The 15492-nt window shown below is 43.6% G+C and overlaps 2 protein-coding genes across 2 annotated transcripts in view; both read left to right on the forward strand.

Moving 5' to 3' along the window:
* LOC143817466 (uncharacterized) overlaps nucleotides 1-15492 on the forward strand; it is a 59783-nt gene that overhangs the window by 14653 nt on the left and 29638 nt on the right. The gene's annotated exons all lie outside the window — the stretch shown is intronic.
* On the forward strand, nucleotides 3656-15484 carry LOC143817461 (gastrula zinc finger protein XlCGF53.1-like). Its single transcript, XM_077298893.1, has 8 exons — nucleotides 3656-3765; nucleotides 12229-12369; nucleotides 12477-12641; nucleotides 12723-12843; nucleotides 13168-13288; nucleotides 14101-14197; nucleotides 14651-14712; nucleotides 15347-15484. The coding sequence occupies exons 2-7, from the start codon at nucleotides 12262-12264 to the stop codon at nucleotides 14666-14668; spliced, it is 630 nt and encodes a 209-aa protein (XP_077155008.1). The 5' UTR covers nucleotides 3656-3765; nucleotides 12229-12261; the 3' UTR covers nucleotides 14669-14712; nucleotides 15347-15484.

Below are 15492 nucleotides of genomic sequence, written 5' to 3' on the forward strand. Positions count from 1 at the left end.
AGTGTCCTCCGAGTGGTAAGCAGCATAACACCCATGGTCCTGTGTCCCCCAATGATTGGCTCGGAGAAAAAGATTTTACAGTGAGTACACAAAAATCTCCTTTTTTTTGCAAACATTTTACTTCAGAACCAATTTTTTTTATTTTCACAAGTGTAAAAAGAGAAAATGAACCAAAACATTTGTTGTGCAATTTCTCCTGAATACGCCGATACCCCATATGTGGGGGTAAACCACTGTTTGGGCGCACAGCAGGGCTTGGAAGAGAAGGAGCACCGTTTGACTTTTTCAATGCAGAATTGGCTGCAATTGAGATCGGACGCCATGTCGCGTTTGGAGAGCCCCTAATGTGCCTAAATAGTGGAAACCCCTCAAAAATGACACCATTTTGGAAACTAGACCCTTTAAGGAACTTGTCTAGATGTGTGGTGAGCACTTTAGACCCCCACCTGCTTCAGAGAAGTTTATAACGTAGAGACGTGAAAATAAAAAATTGCATTTTTTCTACAAAAATGATCTTTTCGCCCCCAAATTTTTATTTTTGCAAGGGTAACAGGAGAAATTAGACCACAAAATTTGTTGTCCAGTTTGTCCTGAGTACACTGATACCGCATATGTGGGGGAGACCACTGTTTTGGCACACATCGGGGCTCGGAAGGGAAGTAGTGACCTTTTAATATGCAGACTTTGATGGTCTGCGGGCGTCATGTTGCATTTGCAGAGCTCCTGATATACCTAAACAGTAGAAATCCCCCACAAGTGACCCCATTTTGGAAACTAGACCCCCCAAAGAGCTTATCTCGATGTGTGGTGAGCACTATGAACCCCCAACTGCTGCACAGAAGTTTATAATGTAGAGCCATGAAAATACAAAATCATATTTTTTCCACAAAAATTATCTTTTCACCCCCCAAATTTTTATTTTCACAAGGGTAAAAGGAGAAATTGGACCCAAAATTTTATTGTGCAATTTATGCTGAGTACGCTGATACCCCACATGTGGGGGGGACCACTGTTTGGGTGCATGGCAGAGCTTGGAAGGGAAGGAATGCAGACTTTGATAGAATTATGTTGCGTTTGCAGAGCCCCTAATGTACCTAAACAGTAGAAACCCCCAACAAGTGACCCCATTTTGGAAACTAGACCCCCCAAGGAACTTATCTAGATGTGTGGTGAGCAGTTTGAACGCCCAAGTGCATCACAGAACTTTATAATGCAGAGTCCTGAAAATAATTTTTTTCCACAAAAATGATTTTTTAGCCCCCAATTTTTTATTTTCCCAAGGGTAACAGGAGAAATTCGACCCCAAAATTTGTTGTCCAATTTGTCCTGAGTACGCTGATACCCCATATGTGGGGGGGACCACTGTTTGTGCACACATCAGGGCTCGGAAGGGAACTTATCTAGATATGTGGTGCGCATTTTGAATGCCCAAGTGCTTCACAGAATGTTTGACGCAGAGCCGTGAAAATAAAAAATCTTTTTTTTCTACAAAAATGATTTTTTAGCCCCCAATTTTTTTTATTTTCGCAAGGGTAACAGGAGAAACTGGACCCCAAAAAAATGTTGTCCAATTGTGAAGGGTTAAACTAAGATCAAAACTAAAGGCTTCATTTTTTGCTTGTAACTCCGTCTTGTTGCTCACGAAGATAACATTTTGTTACTAAATTAGGCTGTGGTTCATAATTGTTATGAAGACCTTGAGTGTTCTAACTTGAACCAGATAAGGGACTCGGGGGTGTATCGCTATACAAGACTCTGGGACACCTGTTGGTATGCTTTTTCTATGCCAAGAAGACACGACCATATATGTATTTTCCGGTTTTTCTGTATCCTCATAGGTTAAGTTTTTCCTGCATTTATATAGGTTAAGTGCTGAAAGTGTGTTCTTATGCTGATTGGTTTAAGTATAACGTCTATGATTATGAAAAGTGATACACAATAAACGGGGGCCAGAGATCTGCTCGATCCTACCAAACAGGGACACGCGTCTCCCTCTGGTCATTTTCAGTTGCCGGCAACGCCCTGTTAATTAATTTGAAAAATCACTAGGTCAACCGTGAAGGGTCACTTTAGATCCTCCCTCAACACAATTAGTCCTGAGAACGCTGATACCCCATATGTGGGGGTAAACCACTGTTTGGGCGCACGGCAGAGCTCAGAAGGGAGGGAGCACCATTTGACTTTTTGAGTGCAAAATTGGCTGTCACGTTTGGATCTACCTAAACTGAGGAAACCCCCAATTCTAAATCCAACCCTAATCCCAACACACCCCTAATCCCAACCCTAACCATAAGTCTAATCACAACCCTAACCCCAAAACACCCCTAACCCTAATCCCAACCCTAACCCTAATCAAATCCCTAAGCCCAACACACCCCTAATCATACTCTCAACCCTAACCTCAAATCTAATCCCAACCCTAATCCCAATACACCCGAACCCTAACCTTAACTTTAATCCCAAACCTAACCCTAATCCCAAACGTAACCCTAACGTTAATGCCAACTCTAACCCTAATACCAACCTTAACCCTAATCTAAATCCTAATCCCAACCCTAACCCTAATCCGACACATCAGATCACATCAGAGGACAGAGAATGACACACCCCTTTTTTTTGTGGTCGCCGGTAAACGGTTAATTTCCGGCGATCGCAACCCAGGGGACGGTAAAAACCGACCTGAATCATGTTCTCTGGAGTCTATACACTTTTTCCACAGCGCCGTTAATTAACGGCGCTGTGGTTCAAGTACCCTTAACTGCCGCCGTTAAAAGGTGTATCAGCGGTCGTTAAGGGGTTAATAATGCGTCTTCACTTCTGCACCAAAAACGCATCAGATAAGGGGAAAAATAAAAATCTAATAATCAGAGCAGATTGTTACTGCATCCTGTGGTGCGGACACCGGCACCAGATCAGAGTCTGGGGGAAGCTGCGTAACACCTCATGTCGTGCTCTAGTATTACCTCTCATGGTCTCCTGAAAGCTGGGTGCCGCCATGTGCTGTGTAACCAAATAGACGTGTGTATATATAGTGCTGGGATAGCGGTATATTGTCAGTACGATGGCTTCTGCCACTAATACCCCATCTACCACTAATACCCCATCTACTCTGCCCTGAGCTCAGGAGGAGCAGCCGCCTGCTGCCACCATGTGTGAGGCTATGTGCACACGTTGCGGATTAGGCTTAGGAATTTCTGGTGCGGATTCTGCATCTCTTGGCAGAAAACGCAGGTGCGGATTTGTCGCGTTATTTGTGCAGATTTTGTGCGTTTTTGCTGCGGATTTTTTGCGGATTTCTTGCGTTTTTTACCCCTGTGGATTTCTATAATGGAATGGGTACAAAAACGCTGCAGATCCGCCAAAAAGAAGTGACATGCTACTTCTTTTAATCCTCAGCGTTTCCGCATGGAATTTTCCGCACCATTAGCGCAGCATTTTTTTTTTTACCATTGATTTACATTGTACTGTAAATCACTTGTGGATCTGCAGCGTTTCTGCACCGCAGGAAATCCGCAACGTGTGCACATACCCTAAATACTGCGAGTACTGGGAACTAGAGACTCCCACCAACAAGATGGCCGCGTTCACTGCAGGGACAGGAAGTCTGCAGCCTAAACCCCGCCCCCTCATGCTACACTTCCTGCCTCACATGCTGGAGAGCAGAGAAGCAGAAAACCTCCCCGGGGCCCGGACATCGGAGAAGACGCAGTGACCGCAGCTCGGGGAGATTTGTGTCTCCTCACCCTCCTGTGCGCTCACAGTCCAGTAAGAAGTGATGTATCCCCGGGGTCTGCGGCACTGAAGCCCCTGTGTAATGTGCGGTATATAACTGTTATAGGACTACGGGCCGCAGGAAATTAAGGGTTTATTATTATTATTATTATTATTATTTTTATGTTATTTTGACTCCTCCTGGACACTTTTTGCTTTTTTCCTCCCCATGACTTTTTCTTTGACCCCATCACGAGTTCTTATCTTTATGAGTTGTTTTCAATGACCCCTCGCACTTACCGGCTAATGATCAGGAGATCTGTTCCATAACTATTCCAACGGAGGGGAAATATTGGAAAAAATGCATTTCTGCCATTTTTTATTTTCTTAAAGGGGTGGTCTGAAACCTAAAATGTTTTTTTTTTATGAAGATCTGTTTTTACACCCTAATCACTTTTGTCATTTGCTATTATTATTATTTATTATAGCGCCATTTATTCCATGGCGCTTTACATGTGAGGAGGGGTATACATAATAAAAACAAGTACAATAATCTTAAACAATACAAGTCATAACTGGTACAGGAGGAGAGAGGATCCTGCCCGCGAGGGCTCACAATCTACAAGGGATGGGTGAGAATGCAGTAGGTGAGGGTAGTGCTGGTTGTGCAGCGGTTTGGTCGGTGGTTACTGCAGGTTGTAGGCTTGTCGGAAGAGGTCGGTCTTCAGGTTCTTTTTGAAGGTTTCGATGGTAGGCGAGAGTCTGATGTGTTGTGGTAGAGGGTTCCAGAGTAGGGGTGATACGCGAGAGAAATCTTGTATACGATTGTGGGAAGAGGAGATAAGAGGGGAGTAGAGAAGGAGATCTTGTGTGGATCGGAGGTTGCGTGTAGGTAAGTACCGGGAGACGAGGTCACAGATGTAGGGAGGAGACAGGTTGTGGATGGCTTTGTACGCCATGGTTAGGGTTTTGTACTGGAGTCTCTGGGTAATGGGGAGCCAGTGAAGGGATTGACAGAGGGGAGAGGCCGGGGAATAGCGGGGGGCAGGTGGATTAGTCAGGCAGCAGAGTTTAGAATAGATTGGAGAGGTGCGAGAGTGTTAGAGGGGAGGCCACAGAGCAGGAGGTTGCAGTAGTCGAGGCGGGAGATGATGAGGGCATGGACTAGGGTTTTTGCAGATTCTTGGTTTAGGAATGTACGGATCCAGGAAAGATTTTAGACTTGAAGTCGGCAGGAAGTGGAAAGGGCTTGGATATGCGGTTTGAAGGAGAGATCAGCGTCAAGGATAACCCCGAGGCAGCGTGCTTGTGAGACTGGGGAGAGTAGGCAGCCATTTACTGTAATGGATAGGTTCGTTGGGGGAGTCGAATAAGATGGGGGAAAGACTCATCGTCATTCTGTTTTGTCCATATTAAGTTTTAGAAATCTAGCAGAGAAGAAGGATGATATAGCGGACAGACATTGTGGGATTCTTGTTCGTAGGGTGGTGATATCTGGTCCAGAGATGTAGATCTGTGTGTCATCAGCATAGAGGTGATACTGAAAGCCGTGAGATTCTATGAGCTGTCCGAGGCCGAAGCTGTAAATGGAGAAGAGCAGGGGCCCTAGGACTGAACCTTGTGGGATGTTGACAGATAGGGGGCGAGGTGAGGAGGTGGTGTGTGAGTGGGAGACGCTGAATGTCCGGTCTGTTAGTTATGATGAGATCCAGGATAGGGCCAAGTCAGTGAAGCCAAGAGATGAGAGGAGGACAGAGTAGTGTCGCTTGGCTTTGGCAGTTAATAGGTAATTGGTGACTTTAGTTAGGGCAGTTTCAGTCGAGTGATGCTGCCGGAAGCCAGATTGTAAGCGGTCGAAGAGGGAGCAGAAAGAGAAGTGGGAGGATAGTTCAAGATGGACGTGTTGTTCCAGTAGTTTTGAAGCATAGGAGAGAAGTGATATAGGGCGATAGCTAGATACAGAGGATGGGGGAAGAGAGGGCTTTCTGAGGACTGGTGTGATTGAGGCATATTTAAAGCTTGAGGGTAAAACACCAGTTGTTAGTGATATGTTGAAGAGTTGGGTTAGGGTTGGGATGAAGACTAGTGAGGTTTGGGATGAAGTGGGATGGGATATGGTAAAGTGAAGAGGTGGTGAGATGTGATCTTGAGAGAAGAGTGGAGAGTCGATTTTCTGTAATGGTGGAGAAGTTGGTTTTGGAGTAGGAGGCCTGAGCAGTTAGGAGGAAGGGCTCTGGGGGGTTGTCGATCAAAACTGTCTCTGATGTTATCAATCTTCCTCTTGAAAAATGAATCAAAGTCTTAAGCTGAGTTGAGTGGAGAGGGAGGGGGTGCTGGGGGACGGAGGAGAGAATTGAAAGTGTGGAATAACTGTTTAGGGTTGTGAGACATGGAGGATATGAGAGATGAAAAGTAGGTTTGTGTAACATGCAGAGGTAGTGCTAAATGCTGTACTTCATAAGCATCCAGCAACTAGAGGGGTTAACACAGTCACAGGAGACAGGGAGTGGTTAGCAGAGCTCCAGGGGGATTATGGGAAACTTGTTTACTGTTCTGGCTGCAGAAGCGATGGGTGGTGTGTTTCTGTGATCTGTCTCACAAAAGTTCACGCAAGTGAACCATAGAGCCACAGGATTCCATTACAGAGTGGAGTTGGGTTAACTCTCTGTACTTCTAGTTGAGAAAGTTTATCAGGAGCAGGAAAATAAGGACTGGAAGAAGTTGTGTTACAAGGATAATCTCCCTCAGCAAACCCTCCCCCCTCCTCCATTACTCTGTGCTAGAAGGAATGCTGTGTACTACTGTGCCTTTGTAAACAGTCTTGATCTGTGCTGAACTGTGCTATCAAAAGAGACTGTTAGTCAATGTGCCTCTAAGAAGCAGCTGTCCTGTTTATAAAGCCTGTGCTTAAGAGACTTGAATTGTACTGAATGTGCTGTGACATTAAACTACACTGTTCATGTTCATGAGGACTCTATCAATTGTATCTGTGTGAGCAAGTGGATCCTTCTTGTGCCTGAGGAAGCTGCAGTACATGGTTGCCCTGAGTAACGGTTCCCCCAGAGTTCAAAAGAATTAATGAGACCTGACCCGCCCCTATCTGACCTAGCGGTGTTCTTGTAACATTTGTTTTGCTGCAGCGAGTGTGGCCTTGAAAGTAGTGAGGGACTGTCTGAATGCCATGAAGTGCTCGTTGGAGTGGGATCTTTTCCATCTCCGCTCAGCAACCCTGGTAGCCCGTCTCAGTTCTTTGGTCAGGCTGGTGTGCCAGGACTGTCTGTTGATTTTGCGAGCTTTGGTATGTGTGAGAGGGGCAACTGACTCCAGTGCTACAGCTATTGTGGTGTTATATAAAGCGACAGCTGCATCCGCATTGTGTAAGGAACTTATATCTGTAAGAGGGAGAAGGGATTCAGACAGTGAGTGTAGATCGATGTGTTTAAGATTTCTGCGAGGGTGTGCAAGTTTGTGGAGTGGGGATTGTGGACATGGAGTGGAGAGGGAAGAGAATATAAGTAGGTTGTGGTCAGAAAGAGGGAGAGGTTAGATAGAGAGTAGAGGTGGGTGAAGATGAGGTCCAATGTGTGGCCATCTTTGTGAGTGGCTGCAGGAGACCATTGATTGAGGCCGAAGGAGGAAATGAGATATAGAAGTTTAGTGGCAGCTAAGAGGGAAGTGTCAATGGGGATGTTGAAGTTGTCCAAGATGATAGTGGGGTATGAGGGGTTGACCCGCTTAGCTGCTTCCTCAGGTAGACACAGGAACACTTTGGTGGTGAAGCACCTGCTGGTTTTTTGAAGTCAGCATACACCAAGGCAGGGTTCACAAAACATAAACAGCCTTTCTGGCTTAAAGGAAAAACAAAACAAAGTTTAACAGAGTCCTTTTCTCTGCAGGTCTCAACCTGCAGGCACCTGGCAATGTCCTCCGCTCCTCCTTGTAGCTATGTGGGAGTACTTCCTCTCCAAAGATACCACACAGACTGCTTCTCATGTCCAGGTATTTAACCAGGACCATGTGATGATTACATGATTGTGACATCACCACAGGTCCTACTAGTACACATGCCGGTGTCGGCTGCAGGAAATGATATGGTGAGCACTCTCCCTCCCACTCTATGAGTGTTCACATGAAACCAGTCCATGTATGCCGCTTACTTTAACTCTCCCAACACTTAGTGTGCTATAGAAAAAATATCCTGGTTTCATACCTCTGACGCCAACATACAGAGTGACACATATCTCCCCTTGTACACTGTGACAGTGACCCTGTCACAGGGGATGTCAGTGGAAAGGAAATTAAGTAGCCAGGTGGTGAAGTGGTCGAAGAAGGTGGAGGTTGGCCCTGGGAGGTGGTGATTGACAGCCAGTTGGAGGGGGAGTAGATGCACACAGAGTGCACCTCAAAGAAAGGGAGGGTAACAGAGGGTGGCAGTGGGATTGGCGTGAAGGAGCAGTTTTCTGATAGGAGAAAACCAACTCCTCCACCATGCTTGCTGCTGGGGATGTGGGAAAGGTGGAATCCTCCATACAAAAGTGCAGCAGGAGAGGCTGTGTCAGAGGGGGTGAGCCAGGTTTCGGTGATGGCGAGGAAGGAAAGTTTGTTAGTAATAAAAAAGATCTTTTGTTAGCATTTGGGGAGGTTCGAAAATGTAGCATTCATTTTTTCAAGGAAATTTACTAAATGTATTTTTGAATGACTTTGTTGAATTGACTTTAGGGGTCCTATATATTGGAAACCCCCCAAAAGTTATAACATTTTAAAAACAGCACCCCCTGACATATTGAAAACTCCAGTCAGGTAGTTTATTAACCCTTCAGGTGATTTTCAGAAATTAATGCAAAGTGGCATGACAGAAATGAAAATTTGTATTTTTACCACCTAAATTCCACTAACATCTGAACAGGTTACAACAGCCATCAGACTCTAAGGCCGTTATTTGATCGTGAATTGCCATGGCAAATAACAGGACCACACAATTATGATCTGAGGGCACAGATTGGGATAAAGAGGAAGCCCCCACACTGTTAACCATTTATAATGATGTAGTCACTATTGACACTCAGCATCTAAGGGGGTTAAACAGATTTGGACGGTGCGAACACTGATCATGGCTGATGCAGCAAGTTGTCACCTATAGTGTACAGCAGACAGCTGCTGGATTGTCATCTGTATGGGGAGGCTATTCTCTTATGTCTCAGGTCAGTTAAAAGGCGTATTGGCAGTCATTAAGGGGTTAATTCTGAGCTCCAGAAGTGCATTCAGGTGTGAAGCAGAGAGAAGTGATCTGTGCTCATCTTGATCACATAATTAAGAGTGAGCCAGATGCGTATGATCAAGGCAGTGTAATCAAGGTCATAAATAACATTGGGGGTAAAGCAGGGGTTAGTTGAAAAACCGTACCGAGTGGATGCAATGAGCAGAGGTAAGGAAAGTCTGTGTGGAAAGTTGGGTTACGTACCGAGTGGATGCAATGAGCAGAGGTAAGGAAAGTCTGTAAGGAGAATAGATAAATGGACATGCTGATTAGAGTGCGATGGTGGCAGATGGCAGGGTACAGTCTGTATACATCATTCTGGATTAATTCTGAGCTCCACACTTTTATGATACACTTATGTGATGCACTGGGCAGACTGACTATTTGCTATATTATAAATTCCCTATACAGTACTTCTCCCTATACAGCTAATCCATATGTGCTTTCTCGTTCACCATGACAGCACCATGAGGGGATCTTCCTTTTAAGGACAGGAAACCTACAAGATAAATATGGCGGTAACTCTCCCTCGAATCAGTTGGTTTCCTGTCCTTGACAGAGGAAACAATTAGCACGGTCAGCATACCTGAAGATTGAAGACTGAAGATTTGGTTCTTGGACTTTTTTCCCAGGCCTGGTTGGTCAGCTCAGTCAGTGATCCCTTCCTCGGCTCGGTTGGTGCAGGGTCCCTGGAAGGGCAACAGTGGGTCCATGGGGACTTTCACTTGTGTGCAGGCACATGCAGTGGGATCATGCTGGCAGTGACTCCCAGCTTCTACGCTGCTCAATCTGCGCATGTGCCAAGAAAACAGCTGGCCCTAGAATCTGAACTCCTAGACCTGGTACAAAAGGCTATCCAACTGGAAGTTCCTATGTCAGAAAGGGGGAGGAGTTCTATGGCCCTCTCTTTTTAGTAAAATAGCCAGTTGGATCTTTCAGGACTATAATAAATTTGAGAGGCTTAAACAAATCCCTGTGGATTCAATCATTCAAGATGGAATCTATAAGGTCAAAAATAAAGGTGCTCTTCCCAGATTGTTTCATGGCAATCTTAGATCTGAAAGATGCTTACTATCACATGCCCGTACACATCGAATACCAGAAGTTCCCCAGTGTGGTGATAGACGTAGTAGGGGTAGTCAGACATTTTCTGTCCCGGGCCTTTCCATTTGGCTTAACAATAGCTCTTGGAGTCTTTACAAAGTAAATTGCAGAAGTAATGGCTTGTTTCCTGGAGAAGATTGTGTTGATTGTCCCTTATCTAGACAACTTTCTTTTGATGGGCAATTCAGTCCACCATTGTACAAGTTTTCTAGAAGAGTTGATGTCTACCTTACAGAACGTAGGCTTGCTATTAAATTTAAAAAAGTCAAGGTTACAGCCTGAAATGTACAGGAATATTTAGGGCTCTTATTGGACTCGGAGGTTCTGGAATGTCATCTCCCAGTGGACAAAGAAGAAAAAATTCAAGAGTTGGGTATCGCAAGCTTTGGAGGTTCACACCATGTCCCTCAGGAGAGCAATGTCCCTCCTGGTTTTTTTAACCTTCTGCATTCCGACAGTCCTGTGGGCCCAGTTCCATTCCAGGGTCTTGCAGTGGGATGTCCTAGAAGACGAGATCTAGTCTAAAAGGGCATCGGGAAGGAGAATCTAACAATATCCCTAAGAACAATGCAGTCCCTAAATTCGAGGGTAAATGTAAAGAAACTGTCCAGGGGGGTTCCCTGGGTGAACAGAGAAACATGTGTAGTCACCACAGATACAAGCCCCAGGGGATGGGGAGCTCATCTAGAGGAGATAATAGTCCAGGAGATCTGGATGGGGAATGAGAGAGAAGTTTCATCAAGCCTAAAATAATTGCTAGCAGTAGAACTTGCAGAAAGGAAACTCTGAAACTCCTTGTATCCCTACAGGGTCACCATGTCGGAATCCTTTTGGACAATGAGGTGTCAGTGACATATATAAATCAGCAGTCGGAACCCAGTCCAGACCCTTGATGGAGGTGGTAGATCTCTCATTTCTAAAAGAGATTCCAAACGGCGCTCAAACGGTTAAAAAATATATGTGCCAAACTAGATGTATGATCTGTCCTCACATAAGAAATAAGGGTTCAAGGGAAAACATACAGATAATGTTGCTCTTTAAGCCCCAATATGAGGAATGGCTATTATTAGATCTCTTATTTCAACTAGCGAAGGGTCATCTCTTTTCTTTGACTGCTCGTCATATAAATTAAAAAGAAAACATCAAAGTGGACTTCCTAAGCTTCACTCGACTAAGACAAGGGTAGTGGGAGCTAAATCAGTCCGTCTTCAGCCAGATAGTACAGACGTGGGGCCTCCCGGACATAGATCTATTTGCCAACAGTCTGAACAGAAAAATGAGCAGACTCTGTTCTCTGAATCCCAGAGAGAATCTCCAAGTGGTAGATACGAGATACCTTCCTGATCTCGTGGGATTACGACCGGGAGTACGCCTTTCCACCACTCACCCTAAACCCATTAGTTTTAAGGAAGATCAGGGAAGCCAGGTCAAGAATTATTATGATGGCTCCTTTTGGCCCAGAAGACCATGGTTTTCATGGTTATGGATAAACGGGGTGAGTTGAACATTTGTAGTTTATTTTTTTATTTTTTTCATATCTTTAAAAACTTTTTTTCATACCTTTTACTGTCTTAAAGAGTTCTCTTAGGGAACTTGAGGCTGTGATCATATGATAACTTGTGCTATACACAGCGAAGCCTCAGCACTATGTATAGCAGAAATTAGAATCTGCTTCCAGCTGGCGTGTGTAAATTCCCATTGTCAGTGATTGACAGTTGGATTTAATTGGTTAACAGCAGTGGACAGAGCCCCGCTCCACCAGTGGCTGTTAAAGGTACAAGATGGCTGATTAAATCAGCTGTCATGTGCAGAAAATGATTCAGACACGACCTTTGACATAAATATACATCACAGTTCGTGAAGAGGTTAAAGACAGAGTTGTCCCTGGTAAAAGAAGAGTTGAGGTCCCAGGTAAAAGCATTAAAGGAGACAAAGAGAGGGCAAGACAAGAGGTTGTTTCTAAACTGGAGACACAAAATGTTCAGTTGATAAAGAATGAGGAGATCCAGGAGGCGACCAACTCGGTGGTATGAATAGATGAAAGTCTGTGACAGGAGGGAATAGTCAACTGTGTGAAATGGAGAGGACAGGTCTAAGGACCTCAAAAGATATTCTTCCATTAATTCTCAATCCTCTTTTTTTCACGTTCCCTTTAGGGTGAAGAGCAGCTAAAGTTTTCTTTATACAAGATGGGCCTTTCCTTCAACGATCCCCTGAAGATGGAGCAGGACAGAAGCCACATGGCTGCCCGGATATTAGACCTCACCCTGGAGATAATCTATTGGATCACTGGAGAGGTGAGAGCTTCACATCACTCTGATCTCTAGGAATAAAGCAGGGAAATGACGGGAAAGGTGAAGGATCCTTAGAATAGATGTAATGATCAGAGTCTCCTCATACACAGGGTCACACAGTGGTGAAGACGTCTGGAGAGTGTGTGACCTCCCGCGTATCAGGAGGACGGAGCAGGACCCCGAGTGGCATCACCGAGCCTCCACCTCATTCACTGATACATGAGCAGAAGATCCTAGAACTGACCCACAGGATCACTGAGTTGCTGAGCGGAGAGGTGAGCGCTGCCGGGAATGCTGGGACATTATATAATAACGCTGTGGGAGGAGTCTGCTAATGACGGGTCATTGTGTGTCAGGTTCCTATAAGGTGTCAGGACGTTGCCGTCTATTTCTCCATGGATGAGTGGGAGTATATAGAAGGACACAAGGATCTATACAAGGACGTCATGGAGAATCACCAGCTCCTCACATCTCTGGGTAAGAGGAGACCGTACTGATTACACAGGTCAACAAAAAAAAAATTTTTTTCTGGTGTCCAAAATATTTTAATGAATTTGGGGTATTTTTGGGGTGCTGATTCTGAATATGCTATCAGTTTTGCCAGATTGGCTCAAGTTTTTGATATTTTTGGTATCTTATTTATAGCACTTGTTGGTAAATGCGACGCATCATCTCATTAATTTCTTTGGATTAGTACTTGAACTGAGCAGTTCTCAATATAGTTTTGTGTTAATTAGTGTTCTAAAAGTTTGTTCATAGCTTGATTTTTGCACTAACTTTATGTTGTTGTCTGTTTTCCAGTGAAAAGCATGAACTCATCAAGAAGAAGTTGTCTTAACGATCCAGACTCATTCTGTTACATTTGTGGTGAATACACACTGCCAAAACATAGAAGAAACATAACAGACTTCGTAAAAAAAGTGTATTTTGCCTATGATGATGACTGTTATTTCTGTGCAGTGCAAGTGCAAGGATTCAATAAGCATAAGAAACGAAAATGGGAGTAGCATGGAATCTGCAAGAAGGCCTGTCCCTCATTGTGAACAGTCATCATGATGATTTTTTTGGCTCTCTCCACACCATTGGAACACCAAATTTGAAGCTTTTTCTTTGTCCTTTGCTCCATTTTCGTAATAATTCGATACATGCTTTGCACACTATGTGTGGTGCCCAAAACTTGTCTTGGTCCCCAAGCATAACCCCAAAATAGGCAAAATACACTTTTTTTACGAAGTCTGTTATGTTTCTTCTATGTTTTGGCAGTGTGTATTCACCACAAATGTAACAGAATGAGTCTGGATCGTTAAGACAACTTCTTCTTGATGAGTTCATGCTTTTCACTGGAAAACAGACAACAACATAAAGTTAGTGCAAAAATCAAGCTATGAACAAACTTTTAGAACACTAATTAACACATAACTACCGGTATATTGAGAACTGCTCAGTTCAAGTACTAATCCAAAGAAATTAATGAGATGATGCGTCGCATTTACCAACAAGTGCTATAAATAAGATACCATAAATCTCAAAAACTTGAGCCAATCTGGCAAAACTGATGACATATTCAGAATCAGCACCCCAAAAATACCCCAAATTCGATGAAATATCTTTGGCACCAAAAATGCTGTTGACCAGTGTTATAGAGGAGAGGTCGGGTCTGAGGTCACCTAGACTCCACATCATCTGATCATCACATGTAGATGATGTATTTAGTCTTGTGTATATTTCTTATAGCTGGGTCCAGTCTAAGAAATCCACCAGAGAGAAGTCCCAGTCCTCTATATTCCCAGGATCGTCCAGAGGAGAAGCAGAATGTCCTCCTGGATCATCAGGTAGATGGAGCTGAGGTTCCTAGACTGACGTAATTAAGCTTTCTACTGACCTCCAGACTGTAGGTGCCATGTCATCGGGGGTCAGTGCCGGCTACAGATAGTTTTGGTTTCATAAATGCTGATATTCATTTCCACCAGTTTGGGAATCCACTTGGCCATTGATATTCAGTGAGGATAAATGTAGAGTCTGCCGAGTAGATGGAAATATCTGCACAATGCCAATCAGCTGCTTCTAATTCTGTCCGTGAACACAGCTCTATACTGCAGAACATTTCATGCAGGAAAATTAGAGAACGATTTATGTCGTTATGTAAAACATTTGGTGGATTGGTGACCTAGTCTGATCACCACATGAAGGGGTCATTCTTTTGTCATATTGGTTTTTCTTCTTCATCTGATATAAGATAAACTGCTGTTTTGTCTTTTTTTCTTATGTCTAATGTGGGATCTTTGCAGGAAGATCATGGTGACACAACAACTGGACTTGACAAACCCTTATCAGAGACGGTGAATGGTAAGAGCCTTTCAGAAATCTTGATTTTTTTTTCCATTGGTTTGTTGTCTGTATTTTTCTTAATGTACAACGGGGTGAATATTAACTTGAACACCCTTAGATGTGGTCACAGTGACCAGTGGGGTAACTCAGGGTCAGTGTTGGGGACTCTACATATTAGCGGGGTAATATCAGCCACAGGACTTGAGTACAGCTATGAGGACAGTGTTGGTAATGGAGATATGCTTTATGAAAGGTATTAGATAATATGCAACAATAAAGGATGGAGAATGATGGATCTGGTGGAAAATATGTGGAATTAAGATTTAAAACTGAATAATAAAAAACAGAAGGTGGTTATTCACGGACTGCATTGTGTCCCCTAACTTTTGTATGTTTATTAATGACCTTGTAGAAGACTTACAAAATGCATTATCATAATTATTGTATTTTATTACGTATTTTACTTGTGTGCTTAGATGAGGTTGTTCCAGCACCAATACCAAAAATGACTTGTATCCTCGCAGGACATATAATGTAAATGTACTGTGTCCATCTCTGATCTGTTTATTGTATTTTGATATATTTCTTGCTTTTGTAGATTTTTCACATAAAAATTATAAAATAACATCTAATGGAAATATTTTTTTTTAAGGAGAAGATTGGATGAGTAGCTTCCATGGACATCTACACTTATCTCCTTTTTATGAAGCCAATGACAATCAATTACTGACTTTCAAAAGTAGCACTGGACATAAACTTGATAATGGTTTCACATGTTCAGATTGTGGGAAACATTTT

The sequence above is a fragment of the Ranitomeya variabilis genome, chromosome 3, assembly GCF_051348905.1.
Source record: "Ranitomeya variabilis isolate aRanVar5 chromosome 3, aRanVar5.hap1, whole genome shotgun sequence".
Taxonomy (NCBI): domain Eukaryota; kingdom Metazoa; phylum Chordata; class Amphibia; order Anura; family Dendrobatidae; genus Ranitomeya; species Ranitomeya variabilis.

Coding starts and splice junctions, on each gene's coding strand:
- LOC143817461 (XM_077298893.1), top strand. CDS start 12,262: ATGGGCCTTTCCTTCAACGATCCCCTGAAGATGGAGCAGGACAGAAGC. Junction 12,844..13,167: donor CCAGCTCCTCACATCTCTGG/GTAAGAGGAGAC, acceptor TCTGTTTTCCAG/TGAAAAGCATGAACTCATCA. Junction 13,289..14,100: donor ACAGACTTCGTAAAAAAAGT/GTATTTTGCCTA, acceptor TATTTCTTATAG/CTGGGTCCAGTCTAAGAAAT.